At 65.7% G+C, this 18,707-nt stretch overlaps 1 protein-coding gene across 1 annotated transcript; it reads right to left on the reverse strand.

Annotated features, from left to right (window-relative positions):
• Positions 1-10,176: 10,176 nt before the first annotated feature.
• DNAJB8 (DnaJ heat shock protein family (Hsp40) member B8) lies at positions 10,177-10,860 on the reverse strand. The gene has a single exon (XM_018045382.1). The coding sequence runs from the start codon at positions 10,858-10,860 to the stop codon at positions 10,177-10,179; it is 684 nt and encodes a 227-aa protein (XP_017900871.1).
• Between the last annotated feature and the right edge of the window lie 7,847 nt (positions 10,861-18,707).

Consider the following 18,707-nt stretch of genomic DNA (forward strand, 5'->3'; position numbering starts at 1 on the left):
GTGCAGAGGCCCCTGCCCTCAGCGGGCCCTGTCAGAACGTGCTGCTGCAGGCGGGAAGCCAGGCTTAGCCAAGGGGGAAGATGAGGTGGGTGGGCGCCTCCCCAGCGGGAGGGTCAGAGGGGGCCCCCGGGGCCACAGTGCCCGACACCAGGGTCCAGCCTCCCTCCCGGGCACCGGGCCTGGGACCTGGAGCATGACCAGCAGGGCCTGGCCTGGGAACCAGCTGCCCTGGGGTCCAGCTCTCCTCCCCGACACCAACCAGTCCCTTCTGGCTGAGGCGGACTGGCCAGCCCTGGTCAGCGGGGCCCAGCAGACTCCTGCCCCCAGGGCTGCCTGCAAGGCAGGAGAGCCTGCTCCTACCCACCTCCCCCTGGCTGGCCACTCCAGGTGCCTCGCCCCCACCGTCTCACACTCACACACACACACACAGTCACACCCGTGGTCACAAGTCACCCAGGACCACGCACGGGCGAGCACACGGGCACCCAGTCAGCCCACGGCCCACAGGGAGGAGTGATCACCGTGGGCTGGGCTCCAGGAGCCCACCGGCCTGGGAAGGCTGTGTACGGGCCGGGGGCACCCTCATCCCGCGTTCCCAGTGGGTGCTGGGGGCCCTGTGTGACCCAGGAACCAGCACAGGCAGGGCGGGCAGAGGTCCCAATTCACAGGGGGGAACGGAGCTGGGTTCAGAGAGGCCAGGTGAGTTGCTCAAGGTCACACGGGGGCAAGGCTGCATAAGCGGCCAGCCCCCCGCGCCCCTCTACTCCTGAAGGCAGCGTGGCCAGACCAGGAGCGAGGCGGTTCCAGGAGCAAGGCGGGTGGGCGACCCCGGCACTGGCCCCCCAGTGCTGGCCTGGAAGACTCGGGAGCCGGGGAGATGGGGCTGAGGAGGAAGAGGCTCCCGCAGCCTCCGGAGGTGGTCACAGAGCAGGCACTCTGAGGCCTGACCCCGTGACCTTGTGCTGCCCGACACAGCTCCTGCTGAGGTCGGCTGGGGTGGGGGGCACGGGTGTGAGCCCCAAGCTCCGAGAAGTGCCCGGAACAAGGGGCGCTGCAGGCCAGCCCCTCACTCGCTGTTTGGTCAGCCACCAGGTACGCACCCAATGCCCGCAGGGCAGGCGCTGTCCTGGACAGGTGTGGCGAGCCTGACCCGGGCCCTGCCCTCCCAGGAATGCCATTCCCCTGGGAAAGGGAGACAGCACACATCAAGAGATGCCGCGCGATTGCAGATAATCAGGGCAGGCTTCCCTGAGGAGGGGTCATTTGGACTGAAACCTACCTTGGCAACAAGAATGAGGCAGCCAGGGAATGGCTCCTGGGAGAGGATTCCAGGCAGAGGGACTGCAAGGGCGGGGGCCCAGAGCACGGAAAGCTCGCAGGAGGGGGCCCCGCGCAGGGCGGGGGTCTGCCGGCCCGGCCTGGGAGCAGCCTGGTGGTCTGAGCACCCAGTGCGGCCAGAGGTCCCAATTCGCCCAGAAAAGCTGGCGGTCTGGGTTTTGACACAAAACCTCAATTTTTTAAAAAATAGCCACAACCAGTTGTACTTTTCCTAAAACTGTTCTGAGGCCAAAGACAGTCGGCGGGCCTCTAGTTCAAGCCCTCCCTTGGAAGTGAACAGCAAAACTGCAATGTTTGGACTGTAGGATTCTTCCCGATCCAGGGATCAAACCTGAGTCTCTCGCGTTGCAGGCAGATTCTTTACAATCTGAGCTGCCAGGGAAGCCCCCTCCCTAGAAAGCTGGAGCCTGGACTCCAGTCCTGCCTCCCAGGCTTGCTGGCTGTGTGAGCCCTGGGCAGGTTGCCCGTCTCCGTGTGCCTCAGCGCGTCCACCGGGAAAGGGGCCGCCGTGGAGGCCCAGTGCTGGAACGCACATTCAGCGGCCGTCTGCTGGACGCCTCCGCGTGCCCGAGTCAGTGGGACAGTGGGGGGTCGTGCGGACGAAGGAGACAGTGTCCACCCTGGCGCCTTACCCTCCACGAGGGAGCAGGAAATGAACGAGTCAGTGGCCACCGCACAGGACTGCTGTGTGTCCAGAAGGCCGAGGAGAGAGAATGGACAGGCGCAGTGGCCCAAGCAGGGCCAAGGGCGTGCAAAGGCCCTGGGGCCTGCTGCTCCAGGAACCACCAGGCTGAGGGGGGAGGATCTGGGGCTGAGTGGGAGGGAGAGGAGCCCTTTGGGGGCTGTGGGGGCTTCAGCTTTTCCCCTGAGTCAGGTGAGCCATGGGAGGGTGTGGAGCTCGGCATAGGAGAGGTTGCCTCTGGGGTCCACAGGAGCCTCCTGGCTGCTGCTGGGGCTGCAGGTGGGGGCCCAGGAAGGCGGTCCAGGCAGGGTGAGGGGGCCGGACCTGGCCAGCCGCAGTGGGGCTGGGAGGATGGTGAAGGTCCCCCGGCCCAGGGAGGGGGCAGAAAGACGCCTGGGCTTGGTCCAGCCCCTGGATGGAGGGGCGGAGAGAGCTGGTTCCCGGCTTCGGGGTTGCAGCCGGGACCCACTGGGACATGACCTCCAACGTCCCGCCGTGGACGCGCGGGTGGGGGGCGAGCGTGTAGACGGCAGTGGAGGGGCGGGGCCCTCGGCGGCTGGGGCCCGCGGGCCTCCCTTCCCCCACGCCACCTGCGGGGTCGGGCCGACCGGCCTTTGTCCCGCCCCGCGCAGCGCCCCCCGAGCAAACACAGCTGAGCGCCGGGCTCGCGTGCCGCCCCGCCCCGGCTCGGCGGGCCCCAGCTCCGGGCGGGCGGCGGGCGCGGGGCGGCGGCTTAGCGGGCAGCTGCGGCCGCGGGCTGGTGGGCGGCCGGCCGCTCCCACCGGCGCCGCGCTTTGTCATGCAGATGCCCGCTGGCGGCGCGCGCCCCGCTCCCCAGCTGACCCGGGCGGCTGGGCGGCCCCAGACCCGCTTGATCGTCCGCCGGAACCGGATCTGCCTGGTGCTGGGCAGCCCGGGCTGGGAGCCGGGCGTCTCTGGGCCGGTCTCCTCGCGTTCCCGGCAGAGGACCCCCGAGTCGCCTCTGCGCGGTGGGAGCACATTTGGGGACCAGCCCCCATCCCTCCCGCGGATGGTCCTCCGCCTTCCCTGAGCTATGCGGCCCGCCCCGCCCCCGCCTCAGTCTTCCCATCTGTGCTTTGAGGGCAGGTGACCAGGTGACCGGGATGAGTGCGTGGCCTCGGGGCCGCGGAGGCTGATGACTTGAACCGCAGCCCCCTAGCGCTTCCCCCACTGCCTGGCGGGCAGCTGGGACTTGGCCTGGGGACACGCCCACTTTCCCCGCAGCCAGAGGCACCAGGAGAGAGGTGATCAAATGGAAAGTTATTTACTGCCGGGTGTCAGGAGTCAGGCCCGAGGCCAGGCCGGGAGCAGGAACATTCCTGGGTGGGATCAGGCCCTGAGCCGCCCGGTGCTGACTCGAGGTCACCGCATCCACCCCGTGGCCCCAGCCAGTGCCGGCCTACAGAAATGACCACCACGCATGGGCCTGGTGCTCGGGGTCTGGGACCCTCCACCAGAGGAGGGGGTCCTCTCCGGCAGCCCAGCCGGGCAGTGGGCAGGGACCCCTCCCAGGGGAGTCCCCGAGGGCACCCCGACGGTGCCCAGTTTGTCAATCCTAATCACACGGGCAGTTCCGAGGAAGCTCTGGTCCAGAGATTTCACTCCTAGGACTTCATCTTCAAAGGGTGAAGTGTGTGTGCCCTCTGCTGCGTGTGACCTTGGGCACCGACCTCCGTGTCCTGTCTGGAGGCGGGAACATCGGCACGCCACCCTCCAAGGCTACCTGAGGAGGGCGAAGACCCTGCAAGTTGGGGTCCTGATGTGACAAATGGAGATGAAGCCCCGTCCCCGGGTGCCTCGGGGTCTGTCCGTCCCCCACCCCACCCTCCTGCACCCAAGCTCTGATGGCTGCGAGAGGGGCGTCAGTCCCAGCCCAGACTCCCCCTTGCCTGTCACAGGAGAGGGTTGGGGAGGCCGGGGCGGGAGGCCCACACCTCCACCCCAGGCCCCCACCCTCTGCTCAGGCTGGGGGGAGAGACCCTGGAAGGTGGGGGGCTCTCATGAACACACCTCCAGGGAGGGGCCTCCATCCCCAGATCCGGTTTCTGGCAGGACTGGTTGGTCTAGGTGGCCCTGATGGATGGCTGAGATAAGGTGTGTGCAGGTCGGCTGAGCTAAGAAGGGGGTGGCCCGGACCCCACCCACTCAAGGGTGGCTTGGGGTCCGAGCCAGTCTTGTCCCAGCTCCTGGCACCGGCCTTGGGGGGCCACACAGGCGCCCTGTCTGAACCCCTTCCCTGCCTGCTGTGAGAGTGCCACAGGAGACAGTGACCCTGGGGAGGGGGCTCCCGGCCCAAGGTCACCCAGGCAAGACCCACTGCAGGTGAGGGCTGTCCAGGTGTACGGCAAGCTTCTGGCGCCAAGAGGCAGGTGGACAGAGGTTGCCCGGACGCGAGGTTGTTCGGGACCCCAGGTCTCAGCAGGGTCCAGGCCTGGCTGCGTCTCCGGCCTCCTGGGAGCCCCAGGGCTGGCCCGTCCTCAGCGGCCGCAGCCTCCTTCTTTGATGTCACCACGCCTGCGAGAGTCCCTGCATTTGCTCCTCTCACCGGCTTCCGGTGTCACCCCTCTCCTGCTGGGACCCTGACCCGTAGACCTCTGGGGCCCTGAAGCCCACGGGACCAGCTGTGGCCCCTGCACTTCAGGACGAGGCGCCCCATGGGGACGGCCGCAGAGGAGCCCCTAGTCCCCCGGAGCCCCTAGTTCCCTCAGCTCAGCACGGGCCTGGGACAAGGTGGCCCTCAGATCTGCCTGGAAAATGGGTTTTGCGTGCAGGATGGAGTCGTGGGAAGCGGTCCCGGGAAACAGGGGCAGCCTGGGGTGGGGAACAAGGCCAGGCAAGGGGGAAAGCGAGCTGGAGGAGGAGCTGCTGCCCCGCGGTCAGGGGGCTATGGACCCCGGGGAGGCCAGCTGAGAAGCCTCGAGGGGTGTGCTAAGGCCCGTTCACCCGGAGACGAGCGGGGCGTGGCTGTAGCCCTCACCTCATCTGGCAAGGCTTGACCATCGGCCTGCAGCGTTCAAGAACACAGGGGCCCAACAGGCCCTGCAGGCGTCCTCACGCTGGGTCAGGGCAGCTCTTGGGCAAGGAAGGGCGAGCCGGGCCATCAGACGGGTCTGTGGGACAGTCTCCACGGCACCGCAGCTGGCAGACACGTGGCACACACGGGCACGCTGCCCGACGCACACCCCCGCACCCCTGTCTGCCCTGGGGCAGCCTTTTCTCACTTTCGCGTTGGGGGCAGATGAACCCAGGTCTCCCTGCGTCCACCCCACCCCCGACTCAGGTTCGGAGATGAGCAGTCAAAACCTCTCTCCCTCTAGACTGCAGTCCCCTCACAGGTGGGAATGACCTCCGCTTGCCACAGAGCCAACATAACACGGCGCCCTGACCATGGCACAGCAGGTGGGCAAACCCATCCACCCTCCCTGAGTGGGTCTCTGCTGGTTGTGATGGCACCGGGGGTGACTGCTCACCCGCTCCTAACCTTTCTCCTGACCCCGAGCTCATGGCTGCCTATCATGCGTGCCATGCTCAGCAGGCCCCCAGTGACCCGTGGTTCCCCCTCCGCCCCGTCACCCCATCTCAGAGCAGACAGGGCCCTCAGAGGTGACCCAGGCCTTCCCACAACTGCTCTGCCTTCAGCAGAAGCTGCCCTTTGGGGCCTGGGCACGTGCCCCCTGCAGGGAGCACTCACCCCACGCCTCCCTCGCATCTGCCAGGAAGAGCGGGCTTGCAAGGCTGAGCTCAGGGCAGACACGTCCTCGTTCAGTACAAGTCGTGAGCAGCTTCCGTGGCTCCCGGCTGCAGCCCAGGACAGAGTTAGTCAGCGGGCAGTTAGACAGCCTATAGCCCTGGGTCGGGCAGCACCCAGGCTCCTGAACCAGCTGGCCTATCGGGAGGAGACCCAGCAGCGGGATTTGTGGCTGAGCTGATGCTGGCCGGGCTCATGGAGACGCGCAGACGCTCACAGGCCAGGTGATGTTGCCAGCCAGCCTTGCCCAGCCAGCAACTGGCAGGGAATCGATAAGCCTAATTAATAATTAACTTTTTAATTAAATATCAATTTAAAACAAGTATGGGAATCAGTCTCTTGCAATTAACACCCTTGCTCTGCTTTCGGAAAGGGGCTGGACGGGAGATCCAGGCTCCGGAGCCACAGAGGCAGGGCGGGCACGCAGGATCCAGCTGGAGGCGTGGTGGCGGGGGGTGGGGGTGGGGGTGGGGGGGCCATGCTGCAGGTCTGGGGTGGCCCGGGGCGGCCCGGCGTCTGCAGCGGAAAGTAGCTGGTACATACCCCTGCTGCCACCCCGGAACCCCACGACCCCAGGGGTTTCCTGACCGGCGGCTCGGGTGACCGCAGGCATAACCACGGCGCCTGGGGGCTCAAGTGGCTGGTGGTGCAGGTTCCTGCTTGGGGGGGGGCGGTGACAGTGTGGTGTGGTTGGCAGGCAGGGCCGCCCCGGGCAGGCGCTCGGGCTCCCGGGCCCCACGGTGCCCCCCGGGTCCTCAGGACACGCGTATGGCCGCCAGGGGCATCCAGACTTGCCGTCCTGACACAGAGGTGCACAGCACGGCAGGGTCCGCAGGAGGTCCGTGCAGGGAGCGGGGAGCCAAGGCTCCCCCAACACAGCAGGTTCCTGGGGAGGGGCCCCTGCTGAGGGGCAGAGGCCGAGGAGGGGGCAGGCCGGGCCTTGACTGTGCGGGTGGTGGGGCAGGCTGCCCCGGGACAGGCCCGACCGAGGCCGGGTCTCAGCCGGGACAGCACGTGGGCAGGCAGGGAGCAGAGCCCCACGACTTGTCCCCGCGCCCCCCAAGGCCTGGACCCAGGGAAAGCGGGCCGGCATCTGTTGACAAAGCTGCCATGGGGCTCCTTCCTGGCCTGTAAGAGCACAGGGTGGTCAGGAGGCGGGGTGCCATGCGGCGGACGGGCACACAGTGGGTGCTCAGCAGCCCCCCACCGCCGGCCGCAGGGGGAGGACATCCCTGACGGCAGGAGTCGACTGTCCTAGAGGCCAGACCAAGGGCGCTGGCCGCTGCTCTGCACCAAGCTTGGGCCCCTGCCTGGCGGAGGGACCCTGGGGTCTGTGGCCTGTTTGTGGCAAAGGGGGCAGACCGGGGAGGTCTGAACACACCCGGCACTTCCCGGGGCAGCGCAGAGCAGGCTGCAGCAGGGGCCACACTAGAGCTAGAGCTTGGCCCAGCCAGGCTCTGGACGGGGCGGTCTCTGTCCCGCCACTGCCCCCGGTACTGCCTCATCTCCCCCGCCTGGGCACCCTCGAGCTTCTCCCCCAGCTCCAAGGCCCTGCCCCTTGAGGGTCTCTGGGTCCCCCCTCGCCCCCACCATTCTGCCCCCTCCCGCCCACTCCAGTGCCCTTATCTGGGTCCAGCCCCTGCGCGATTGCTGGGAGCCCATCCCCATGACAACGGGGCAGATGGCGGCTGCGATTAGCTGCTCTCCCTCCCGCCACAGCTCAATCCGTCTTTGAAATTAAATCAGCTGCGATAACATCGACTGGCCAGGGGAGGGGGGGCAGGCAGGAGGCTGCCCAGGCCGCACCCACCCCACCCCAGGCCTGGGCGCAGGGCGAGAGGAGTAGGAGGGGGTAGACGGGCTTCCAGTGCGGATGGGCGAACTCGTCCACGTCTCTCGGCCTCCGAGCCTCAGTTTCCCCATCTGTAAAATGGGGGCAAGTGGCCGTCCCTGTTTTGGGGGTCAGTGAGAGTCTCTGGGGAGAGTGTACAGGAGGAGCCCTGGGGGGCTCTGCTGCTGCTGCTGCTGCTGCTAAGTCGCTTCAGTCGTGTCCGACTCTGTGCGACCCCATAGACGGCAGCCCACCAGGCTCCACAGTCCCTGGGATTCTCCAGGCAAGAACACTGGAGTGGGTTGCTATTTCCTTTTCCAATGCGTGAAAGTGAAAAGTGAAAGTGAAGTAGCTCAGTCATTTCCGACTCTTAGCAACCCCATGGACTGCAGCCCACCAGGCTCCTCCATCCATGGGATTTTCCAGGCAAGAGTACTGGATTGGGGTGCCATTGCCTTCTCCACTGGGGAGCTCAGTAGGGCTGAAAACATGGCCTGCTCCCGTCCACGGAGAAGCTAGAGCCCTGGGGAGAACCCAGGCCATCAGGGTCCCAGGTGGCCTCAGGTTACATGTGCTCGGAGGCTGCAGACCTGCCCTGCGAGCAGTGGTGCGTCCCTCCTCAGGGCTTCGCTGCCCTCGCTCATAAAGGCTCCGGCGTCACTGAACCTGGTGCCCGAGGGGCAATACTGGGACCCCGTCATGTCCACCTGCAGTAGGGACAGTCAGGGGCCCGGAGGGACGTGGGGACCCAGGAGAGGCGTGTGCAAGAAGGGGTATAAGATCTCTGCAAGGGTGTGGTGGCAGGAGAGGCCTGGGTAGAGCAGGGTGTTTCAGAAACCGGGCCGGTCTGTGCAAAAGTCCCACTTCAGGAAGGGGGGCTGCAGGGAGGGGAGGATGGGGAGGCGAGCGGGGACCCAGGGGCAGAGGGGAGACAGAGGCCCGGGAGGAGGGTTCCTGGCACGGCACGGCCCGTGCTGAGGTCTCAAGGCAGGAGTCCCCTGGTGAGCGTGCAGGAGTGGGAGGAGGCCGCTGGGGCTGGAGCACAGAGTGTGCCAGGGAGCCAGGGAGGCCGTGGGGGCCTCAGCGGCCACCCTGAAGACCTGACTTTTCCTTTGAGTGTCTCACAAACCTCTCAGGTTTTCACAAGACCCTTCCGGCTGCGGGGATGACAGCCGGATGAAGGGAGGAGGCTGGGGCACTGTTTGGGTGAGCCAGGAGCAGACGTGGGCCTGGTGCAGGCGGTGAGCGTGGGAGCTGCATTCTGAACGGGGGCCTCACCATCTCCTGCCTCAAGGCTTTTGCACGGGCCATGCCGTGCCCGGAACCCGCCTCCCAGACCCCTCTGTGCCTGCCTCCCACGGGTCTCTGTCTGGCCTTCAGCTTGGCCGCCTGTCAGATGGGGTTCCTGGCCGAGAAGAGGATGCAGAGAGGGGCTTAGGATCAGAGAGGGGCTGAGGGTGTGAGGCCCACTGAGCTGGCTCTGGCCGCTGCCAGGCTCCATCCACTCGGAGGGACTGGAACAGGGGACCCCTCCGACCAGCCTGTGAGTTGGGGGGGACACCGAGGTGAGGTCCTTGGGGTGTCTGTAAACGCCCATGCCTTGCGACCACCCAGCCCCAGGACCCTACGCCCGCTGGTGGGCTGCTGGCCCGTAATTGGATTTGCTGGGCAGCTGTCGGGGCTAAGCAGGCCCACTTGATGCAGCCGCGCTCGACCAGTAATTGGTGAAGTTAGCAGGTCGGCGAGGGCAGAGGTCGGGTAGTTAATGCTGTCGTGGGGGCTTTGATGAAGTCAGCCCGGCTGCAGGGCTGCGAGCCGCGGTGAGACCCTCTGTGCCACGGGGCTCCGCTGGCTCCTGGCCTAACACGGTTAGGGGGCCTCCAGCTGCGGGCCGGCCCCGGGTTCTGCGGGGCTGAACCCAGGAGGCCTGAGCCTGCAGGGGCAGTAGGTCACCTGCTGTGTGCTCCAGCCCAGGGCCCTGCAGCACCCGAGGGGACTCGTGGGCCCCTAGGGATCTTGGGGTGCTGCCCTGTGGCGGGGACGGGGGAGACAGCGGCAGGGCCGCCGGGATCTCGGGGGAGGGCGAGGCCTGACATCTTCATGCTAAAGGCGAGCAGTGCCCCTCCCCCCCCGCCCCCCCCCCCGCCCCCCACACCGGCTGGCGGTGCGCGCCTGTGGTAGTTAGAAGCCCCAGGCCGTGGGCTGTCGTGACCCTCACGACCCCGACAACGCACGCGCACGGACGCAGGCACGGACACGCGCGCATGGACCTGCACGCACGGACACGGACACGCGCGCACGAACACGCACGCACGCACGCACGGACCCGCACGCACGGACCCGCACGCACGGACCCGCACGCGGGCGCAGGAGGGGCCAGCCCGGAGCCCGCGCGGCGCCCTGACGAGGTCAGCCTGAGCCGGACGCCTGACCCGTCCCCGGGCCTCGCAGGTGGGCCCGGCCGTCCGCCCCCCGCCCCGCCAAGCGAGCCACCGCGCCCGCAAGCTCACGTAGCGCGTTTATTGAGCACCGCCGGGCGGCGGGCGCGGGGGGCGCCTACTTGCTGTCCACCCGTTTGAGCTGCTCCTTGCCGTTGATGGTCACCGACTTGAGCTGCCCGTCCTCCTCCACCTCCACGCGCTCCTGCCCGTTCTCCACGATGCGTTTGGTGGTGACCTTGTGGCCGTTGACCACCTCGGTGGACGACATCACCGATTTGAAGCCGGAGCCGCCCGAGCCGGAGCCGCCGAAGGACGTGGACGAGAAGGTGGTCCGGCCGGTGCCCCCGCGGCCCAGGCTGTCGAAGGCCGAGAAGGCCTCCATGAAGGCGGGGAACTCGCCGAAGCCGGCTGAGAATGCCCCGCGCAGCCCGTGGCCCCGGGCCCCGCGCTCGCTGCTGAAGGGCGCGTCCCAGAAGTCGAAGGAGAAGGGGTCCAGGCCTCCGAAGAACTCGCGGAAGATGTCCTCCGGGTTGCGGAAGGTGTAGCCGCCGCCGTGCGGGGAGCCCGTCCCGCCGAGCCGCCAGCCGTCACAGCCCGCGCGGTCGTACAGCGAGCGCTTCTTGGAGTCGGACAGGACCTCGTAGGCCTCGGACACCTGCTTAAATTTCTTCTCGGCCTCCTCCTTGTTGTCGGGGTTCTTGTCGGGGTGCCAGCGCAGGGCCAGCTTGCGGTAGGCCTTCTTGATGTCCTCCGGGGAGGCGCTGGCCTGCACCCCGAGCACTTCGTAGTAGTTAGCCATGCTGAGGGCTGGGGCGCGGAGGTGGAGAGAGGCGGGCCGAGGGCCCGGGTGGCCGGGGCGCGAGGGCAGCAGCGGCAAGTGCGGGCCGCTCGGCGGGGCCTGGCCGGACTCTGGCTCCGGAGCGGCTCTGCCCGGCGGACTACCCTTTCATAGTACCAGTGCAGGGGGATGGGTGGGCGCCTCGCTGGAGGGGCGGGGGGTGGGGGAAGGCAGTGCCGCTAGGGCGCCCCCCTTGGCCACAAGGCCCCCCGCAGAGCCTCCTGGCCCTTTGTGACATCGGGCCTGGGCGGGGCAGAGCCCGGCCCCTGCAGTCCGGGGCCTGGTTCACCGGCCGGCCCTGCGCAGGAGGCCACGCCTGGGGGTGCACACTCGGAGCTCAGGCTGCTGGAGCCTCCAGGGCTGAGCCCCAGGCAGTGAGACAGGACCAGCCTCCGGAGGTGGGCCCCAGGGTCTGCGCTGGGGCTCAGGGAGGGGCCTGAGGACCCCGGGGTGCAAGTGGACTGAGCCCAGAGTCTGGGTGAGGTTGGGGCCGGAGCTCCTTCTGCTGGCGCCCGGCGGGCCTCTCAGGTTGTCTGAGGCGAGCCCTGCAGAGGCCCAGGTGTGTGTCAGCATCTCCGACCAGCACACGTTCCCTGAATGAATGAGGCCCAGAGACTTATGGCATCAGACTCAAGGTCATACAGCAGGTGGGTGAGAGAGGGAGGTGCTGGGGCGTGGTGGACGGCACCCTGGAAGAGGCGCCCCGCTCACTGCTGGTGGGAAGGGCAGGCCAGTGAGCGTGGCGGGTGGAACAGTGGCCCCGTCCCAGCCGCAGAACCTGTGGGTGTGCTCGTATTACTGTTGGGGAAAAGGGTTTCTCCGTATGCAGTTAGAGATCACCCTGGATTACCTGGGCAGGTCCAAAATCCATGAAAGAAGTGCCTGGGAAAGACAGCCGCGCTGAGAGCAAAGGCGGGGGGGGGGGGGAGAACACAGCAGGGCCCTCCGGCTGCCCTGGGACAGGAGGGCGCTGGGGCGCAGCCCCCGCCCACCCTGCAGGAGAGCAGCCTGGGGTGCTGTCTGCCGCGCGCTTGGCGGGAAGTGAGGAACCCGCGGTGCGGGGCGGGGGTGGGGGGGGCGGCATCCCTGTGGCTTTTGTTCCTGTTCTGACGCTGGGCGTGTCCGGAAGCAGCATTAACAAGCGCGTTAACACATCGATTCCCATGCCCTCGCCCCCTCCAGGTGAGATGGAGGCACCGCCCCCGGGGAGTCAGTCCCACTGGGAGCCCACTGGGAGCTCGGGGGACAGCGTCTCCCCGCGCCCGTTTCTGGCCTACCCTCCTTCCTGTTCCCGCCTCGATGGCTCTTTCCCGGATGCTCACGGGTGCTGGCCTCCCAGCACCTCGTGGGGACAGCATGTTCTAACCAGCCCCAGATGCTGGGGGGCGGCTGAAAGCAGATGGTGGGGACCCCAGAGTGACAAGCGCTGTCTCCTCACAACCCTCGCCCAGAGGATGGCTCACCCTCCGTCCCCAGCCCACCTACCCACGTGCTCGGTGGTGGAGTAACCCGGCTGGACGCGGGCGCAGGCAGTTCCATAGGTGGGACGCTCGGTGTCTCGCTGCAGCAGGAGCCTGTTCTCGGCAGGCTTGTCCACTGGGGCTGAGGGAAGGTGCCCACAGGAGGTGCCTGGTGGCGGAGGCACTCCGCCGCGTCACAGAGGCTTAGGACCGATGCTTGGCTCTCGCCCACTGTACACGTCAGCACCCCTGGGACAGCTGCTGGGGCTACAAAGCTCATCCTCTCCTCCCGGAGCCCAGACTGAGGGGTCTCTGGGGGAGAGAGCGAGAGCTGGCAGACACTGGGGACCCTCCCACAGCCCCTCCTGGGACGTCGCAAATGTCATTCTTGCCCACAGCACGTGGGCAAGGCTGTTTCCAGTGGAGTGGGGAGTGGTGGTCCTTCAGGACAGGTCCGTGCATTTCCAACAGCACCCTGAGAGGCGCGGTCCATGCAGAGGGCGAGGGCAGTGCCTTGTGATGGATGAGGCGGCCGTGGTCCTGGGGGAGGAGAGGCTGGCTTTGCTCCTGCTGGGGGCGGCAATGGTGGTGGCGGCCTGTGGCAGGAACAGTCAGGGTGCTGGCGGGGACCACCGCACTCCTCCGGGGTCTCCATCGCACCCTGGAGGAGCCCCTTGTGGCTGGAGTCTCCAGGGGCCTGAGGTGTGGAGGAGGAGACAAGAGCAGGCAGAGGGCCACCCGGAGGTTTGCAGCAGCTTTGGGTGACCCTCCCAGAGGCCATGCTCTGGGGCAGCGGGCTGAGGTGCTCGGGGCACGCGCACCCGATTGTGCCGGGGCTTGAGCAGCAGCCGGGTGACCCTCGAGAGCCGCTGCTTTGGAGCTGCAGACCGCGGTCATCGGCGACTGGCCTCCCTGGTCTCTGTGCCCCGTGTTGGCCAGCAGCTGTGAACACGGGTGCCACGTCTTCACGCCTGTTACGTGGCCGGTGGCAGTGGCTCAGGTGAAGGGGGTGGTGGCCGTGGAAATGGGAGCGATGTGGGTGGGGTGGGGAGAAGGGCGTGGCCACGGTGACCGCCGTTTGCCGAGGTCGGGATGCTGGTGGCGATGCAGGGATGGGGGAGAAGCGTGTGGATGGGCACGGCAGCGCAGACGCAGGCTGGGGGGGTGGTGGCGACGGACAGGGCGCGGCAGGTGGCGGGGAGGGGGGTGCCGCCAGCGGGGATGGGGCAAGGGGCTGGCGAGGCGGCTGACATCAGAGGCGGCGGCAGAGGTGGTGGTGGGCTGTAGGGTGATGACCCCGGCGCGAGGGTGGTGCCCGTCGGGCGGGTGGGAGGGAGGAGCAGGCGCGCGTGCTGGCCTGCTGCCCTGATGATGGTAACGGGTATGAAGTGGGTGGAAGCCCGGGCCCCGTAACAGCACGGTCAGCACAGTGTGGGGTGGTCACAGCAAGGTCGGGCGTGGGACGCAGGGTGGTGAAACCCCGGGGCACCCCGCAGACCTGACCCTGGCCCAGGCCCCCTCTCTGCACCCTGCCTGGGGCTCCCCCGGCCTCCACTGGCCTCCCGTGGAGGAACCTCCTCTGATGCTGATGCCGCCTGAGCCCCTCAGTGGGCTCCCTGCCCTGCTCTCCCCAGGTCCTGGGCTGAGGCCCCCAGAGGGGGCGGGCGGGCGGAGGCTATGGGGAAGGAGACAGGCTGGAGGCCGTGGGGAGCAGGGCGCATGCAGGAGATGCAAGGGGCAGGCTGGGCGAGGAGCCCGCAGGGCGAGGACGGAGGGCGCCCGGAGACCGCAGCAAGGCCCGTGAGGACGGCCGCGCGCAGCGGGGCTCCCTTCTGTTCAGGGGGCTCCCCTTCTCTGTAGAGGGCTCGCCTTCTCCCAGCTTGGACTGGCATCCTCTGAGGCCCAGGAGCCGGAAGTGTCCGTGGAGATGGTGGGAGCGGCCGGCCCATGCCCCTCCACAGACCCACCAAGGCTCAGGGCTGAGCCGATATTGGCCGGCCAGCCCCCACCCTCCTCTCTGCCTTGACCGCCCATGGGTGGCGAGGCATCTCCGTGCAGGGCTTCCTGCTCCCTGGGGAGCCCCTGGCCTCTCTGGTCTCAGGCCCACCCGGAGCCCCGGCCCAGGGCGAGAAACAGGCCCTTGGGTGACCAGGCGCTGGCCGGCAGAGTCCAACCCCGTGCCAGGACACCCAGAGAAGGCAGGGCGCACCCAAGGTCACAGAGTGGCCCCAGGGGAGCTGGGGGGGCAGCCAGGCAGCCAGTTGGTATTCTCAGCGGCCAGAGGCCCCTCTCTGTCTCTGTAATTAATGGAGTGGCTTTTTAAAAGGATTCTAATCACCCCCGATGCTATCTGCTTATCACTAGCGTCCCTAATTAGATGATTCTGGCAGTCACTCGGTTAATTCCCCCCAGCCCCGTGCAGCCCTGCCTGGCCTGGGGCAGCCCCCCAGTGCCCCCTGCCCCCCGCCCAGCCAGATGGGCAGTTCAGGCCTGGTCTCCCTGCGGGGCCCCCAGTGTGCTAAGTGCATTAGCTCCAGGATGGATGGGCCGCTGGGTGGATGGGGACCGGTGAGCGCAGGGACTGGGCGACGGAGCGACAGGCGGGCGCACGGCGGGCACACGGGCGGGGAAACTGCGCGCTCGGCCCGCCAGGTCCGACAGCTGCCGTCTGCCCACTGTGCGTTCTCGAGGAGGTCACTGCTCCTCTCGGGGCCTTGGTCTCCTCTGTCAGATGGGGGCAGAATAGCATCTTCCCCATCGGGTTGCTGAGAGGACAGCTTCGGACGGCGGAGGAGCCAGCCACCGTAGGTTAATGACGGAAGTGTGGGCGGCGGGCGAGGTCAGGGTGGGCGGGCGGAAGGACAGGACAGATGAGTGAAGGCAGAGGGTGGACGGGCGGTCCGAGGGTCGTGGGCAAGTGGTGGAGGGACATACAGGCTGGTGGCTGGGAGCAGGGCCACCGGGCGGGCGAGGGCGTCGGGCGGCCTATCCCCCCAGACGCCCCAGGACGGCCTCCGCACAGACGAGGCTCAGACCTGCCGGCCTTCCCCGGACCTCCAGGGGAGCGTCCCGCCAGTGACCCGTGCCCACCGGGTCTCTGCGTCCTCACCCTCCTCCCCACCCCTGGGGTGGGCCGCGTGGCCTCTGGAGGCTCAGCTCCAGCCTCCAGTGGGCGATTACAGCCTGAGAGAAGGCGTCACGTGTGGGACCATCCCCCAAGTTCCAGAGTATGCCAGCCTCCAGGGCAGCCGCCCTCCCCTCCCGACCCCTGCCTGCAGCAGCCCTGGGAAGGGCTCTGATCCCAGTTCCCGCAGCTGGTTTCAGGCATCTAGGAGAATCCAACCCCCAGAAGCTCCCCCAGCGCCCAGGGGCCTCTGAAGCTTCCCAGCTGTGCGATTTCCTAGGTCTTTGGCAAAAGCATAGAACAAAGAAGCCCGAAGCCTGCACACACGTACACACGTTCACACCACCCACCCGCCCACCCACTTATCCACCCGTCCTCAGCATCCATCCACCCACCATCCATGCGCCTACCCACCCATCCTCCCACTCATCCCTCCATCTATCCATCACCCACCTGGTTATCCATCCTCCCATCCGTCAGTCTGCCCACCCATCCTCCCCACAAATCCATCCATCCATCCATCTACCTCTCACCCGCCCACCTACCTACCCATCCATCCGCCAATCAATCCTTCCCTCTGTCTATCCATCATCCAGCCAGTTATCCATCCTCCCATCCATCCATCTGCTTATCCGTCCACCAATTCACTCATCCACCCATTTATCCACCCCACCCACCCTCCCATCCATCCACCCACCCACCCACCCATCCATCCACCCACCCACCCACCCACATATCCATCCACCCACCCACATATCTACCCACCCACCCATCCACCCATCCATCCACCCATCCATCCATCCATCCATCCACCCACCCACCCACCCACATATCCATCCACCCACCCACATATCTACCCACCCACCCATCCACCCATCCATCCATCTATCCATCCATCCATCCATCCTCCCACCCAACCACCCACCCACCCATCCACCCATCCATCCATCCATCCATCCATCCATCCATCCTCCCACCCACCCACCCATCCATTCATCCATCTATCCATCCACCCACCCACTCACCCACATATCCATCCACCCACCCACCCATCCATTCATCTATCCATCCACCCACCCACATATCTACCCACCCACCCACCCACCCACCCACCCACCCATCCACCCATCCACCCACCATCCACCCATCCACCCACCCATCCACCCATCCCATCCACCCATCCACCCATCCACCACCCATCCACCCATCCATCCATCCACCCACCCATCCACCCTCCTACCCAACCACCCACCCATCCATCCACCCACCCACCCACCCACCCACCCACCCACCCACCCACCCACCCATCCACCCATCCACCCATTCCACCCATCCATCCTCCCACCCAACCACCCACCCACCCATCCACCCACCCACCCATCCACCCACCCACCCATCCACCCATCCACCCATCCACCCATCCACCCATCCACCCATCCACCCACCCATCCACCCATCCACCCATCCACCCATCCATCCATCCATCCATCCATCCATCCATCCATCCATCCATCCATCCATCCATCCTCCCACCCAACCACCCACCCATCCATCCATCCATCCATCCATCCACCCACCCACCCACCCACCCACCCACCCGCATATCCATCCAGCCAGGCACATTACCCACCCACCATGCATCCCAAGCACGTCTTGAGCTCCCGTCAGGCTTGTGCCGTGTGCCAGGCCCTCTCTGGGGGCTGTAGGTGTGTATGCCACTGAGTGCGCCCGATGGAGTCTTGCCTTTGTGGAGGCGACTCGAGTGCAGAAGGTCTGAGAAGCTGATGCGAGTGACGGCTTCGGCGTAGCGCCGGGTAGTGACAGCGCCGTGAAGGAGAAACAGAAAGAGAGCTCCTCCTGACGGGGCAGTCGAGAGGGCGCGCACCCTGCGCACGCGTGTTCAGGCCAGGCCCCAGGGCCAGGGCACACCTAGCCCCCACGAGGCCGGAAGCACTGCTGTGCCTGGGGGTCAGGGCACGACGTCCCCTAAGGTGTGGATTCAGCTGGGTCACCTCCCTCTCCCCGCCCTACACAGCCTGCTCCAGGCTCTGGGGAGGACAGAGACACGACCAGCTTTGAAGGGGGGCCAACCCTTTGACTGTGTGATACCAACAAGCTGGAAAATTCTTAAAGAGACAGGAATACCAGACCACCTGATCTGCTCCTGAGGAACCTGTATGCAGGTCAGAAAGCAACAGTTAGAAGTGGACATGGAACAACGGACTGGTTCCAAGTCGGGAAAGGAGTACGTCAAGCTGTATACTGTCGCCCCACTTATTTAACTTCTATGCAGAGTACATCATGAGAAACGCTGGGCTGGAGGAAGCCACAAGCTGGAATCAAGATTGCCAGGAGAAATATCAATCACCTCAGATATGCAGATGACACCACCCTTATGGCAGAAAGTGAAGAACTAAAGAGCCTCTTGATGAAAGTGAAAGAGGAGAGTGAAAAAGTTGGCTTAAAGCTCAACATTCAGAAAACGAAGATCATGGTCCCATCCCTTCATGGCAAATAGATGGGAAACAGTGACAGACTTTATTTTTGGGGGCTCCAAAATCACTGCAGATGGTGATTGCAGTCATGAAATTAACAGATGCTGCTCCTTGGAAGAAAAGCTGTGAACCAACCTAGATAGCATGTTAAAAAGCAGACACGTCACTTTGCCAACAAAGGTCCATCTAGTCAAGGCTATGGTTTTTCCAGTGGTCATGTATGGATGCGAGAGTTAAGACTATAAAGAAATTTGAGCGCTAAAGAATTGATGCTTTTGAACTGTGGTGTTGGAGAAGACTCTTGAGAGTCCCTTGGACCGCAAGGAGATCCAACCAATCCATCCTAAAGGAGATCAGTCCTGGGTGTCACTGGAAGGACTGATGCTGAAGCTCTAATAATTTGGCCACCTGATGTGAAGAGCTGACTCATTGGAAAAGACCCTGATGCTGGAAAGATTGAAGGCGGGAGGAGAAGGGGACGACAGAGGATGAGATGGGTGAATGACATCACTGACCCGATGGACATGGGTTTGGGTGGACTGGGAGTTGGTGATGGACAGGGAGGCCTGGGTGCTGCAGTCTACAGGGTCGAAAGAGCTGGACACAACTGAGCGACTGAACTGAAGCGATAGACCAGAGGTATTCGTTTCATTCATATGCACATTTAAAACCATACAGGTGACTTGTTTGGCTATTTATTTCCTAATAAATTAACAAGGTCAGAACCTC

The sequence above is a fragment of the Capra hircus genome, unplaced genomic scaffold (assembly GCF_001704415.2).
Source record: "Capra hircus breed San Clemente unplaced genomic scaffold, ASM170441v1, whole genome shotgun sequence".
NCBI lineage: Eukaryota > Metazoa > Chordata > Mammalia > Artiodactyla > Bovidae > Capra > Capra hircus.

Bases quoted from the DNA above. Each gene is read 5' to 3' on its own strand.
- DNAJB8 (XM_018045382.1), bottom strand. From the start codon at position 10,860: ATGGCTAACTACTACGAAGTGCTCGGGGTGCAGGCCAGCGCCTCCCCG.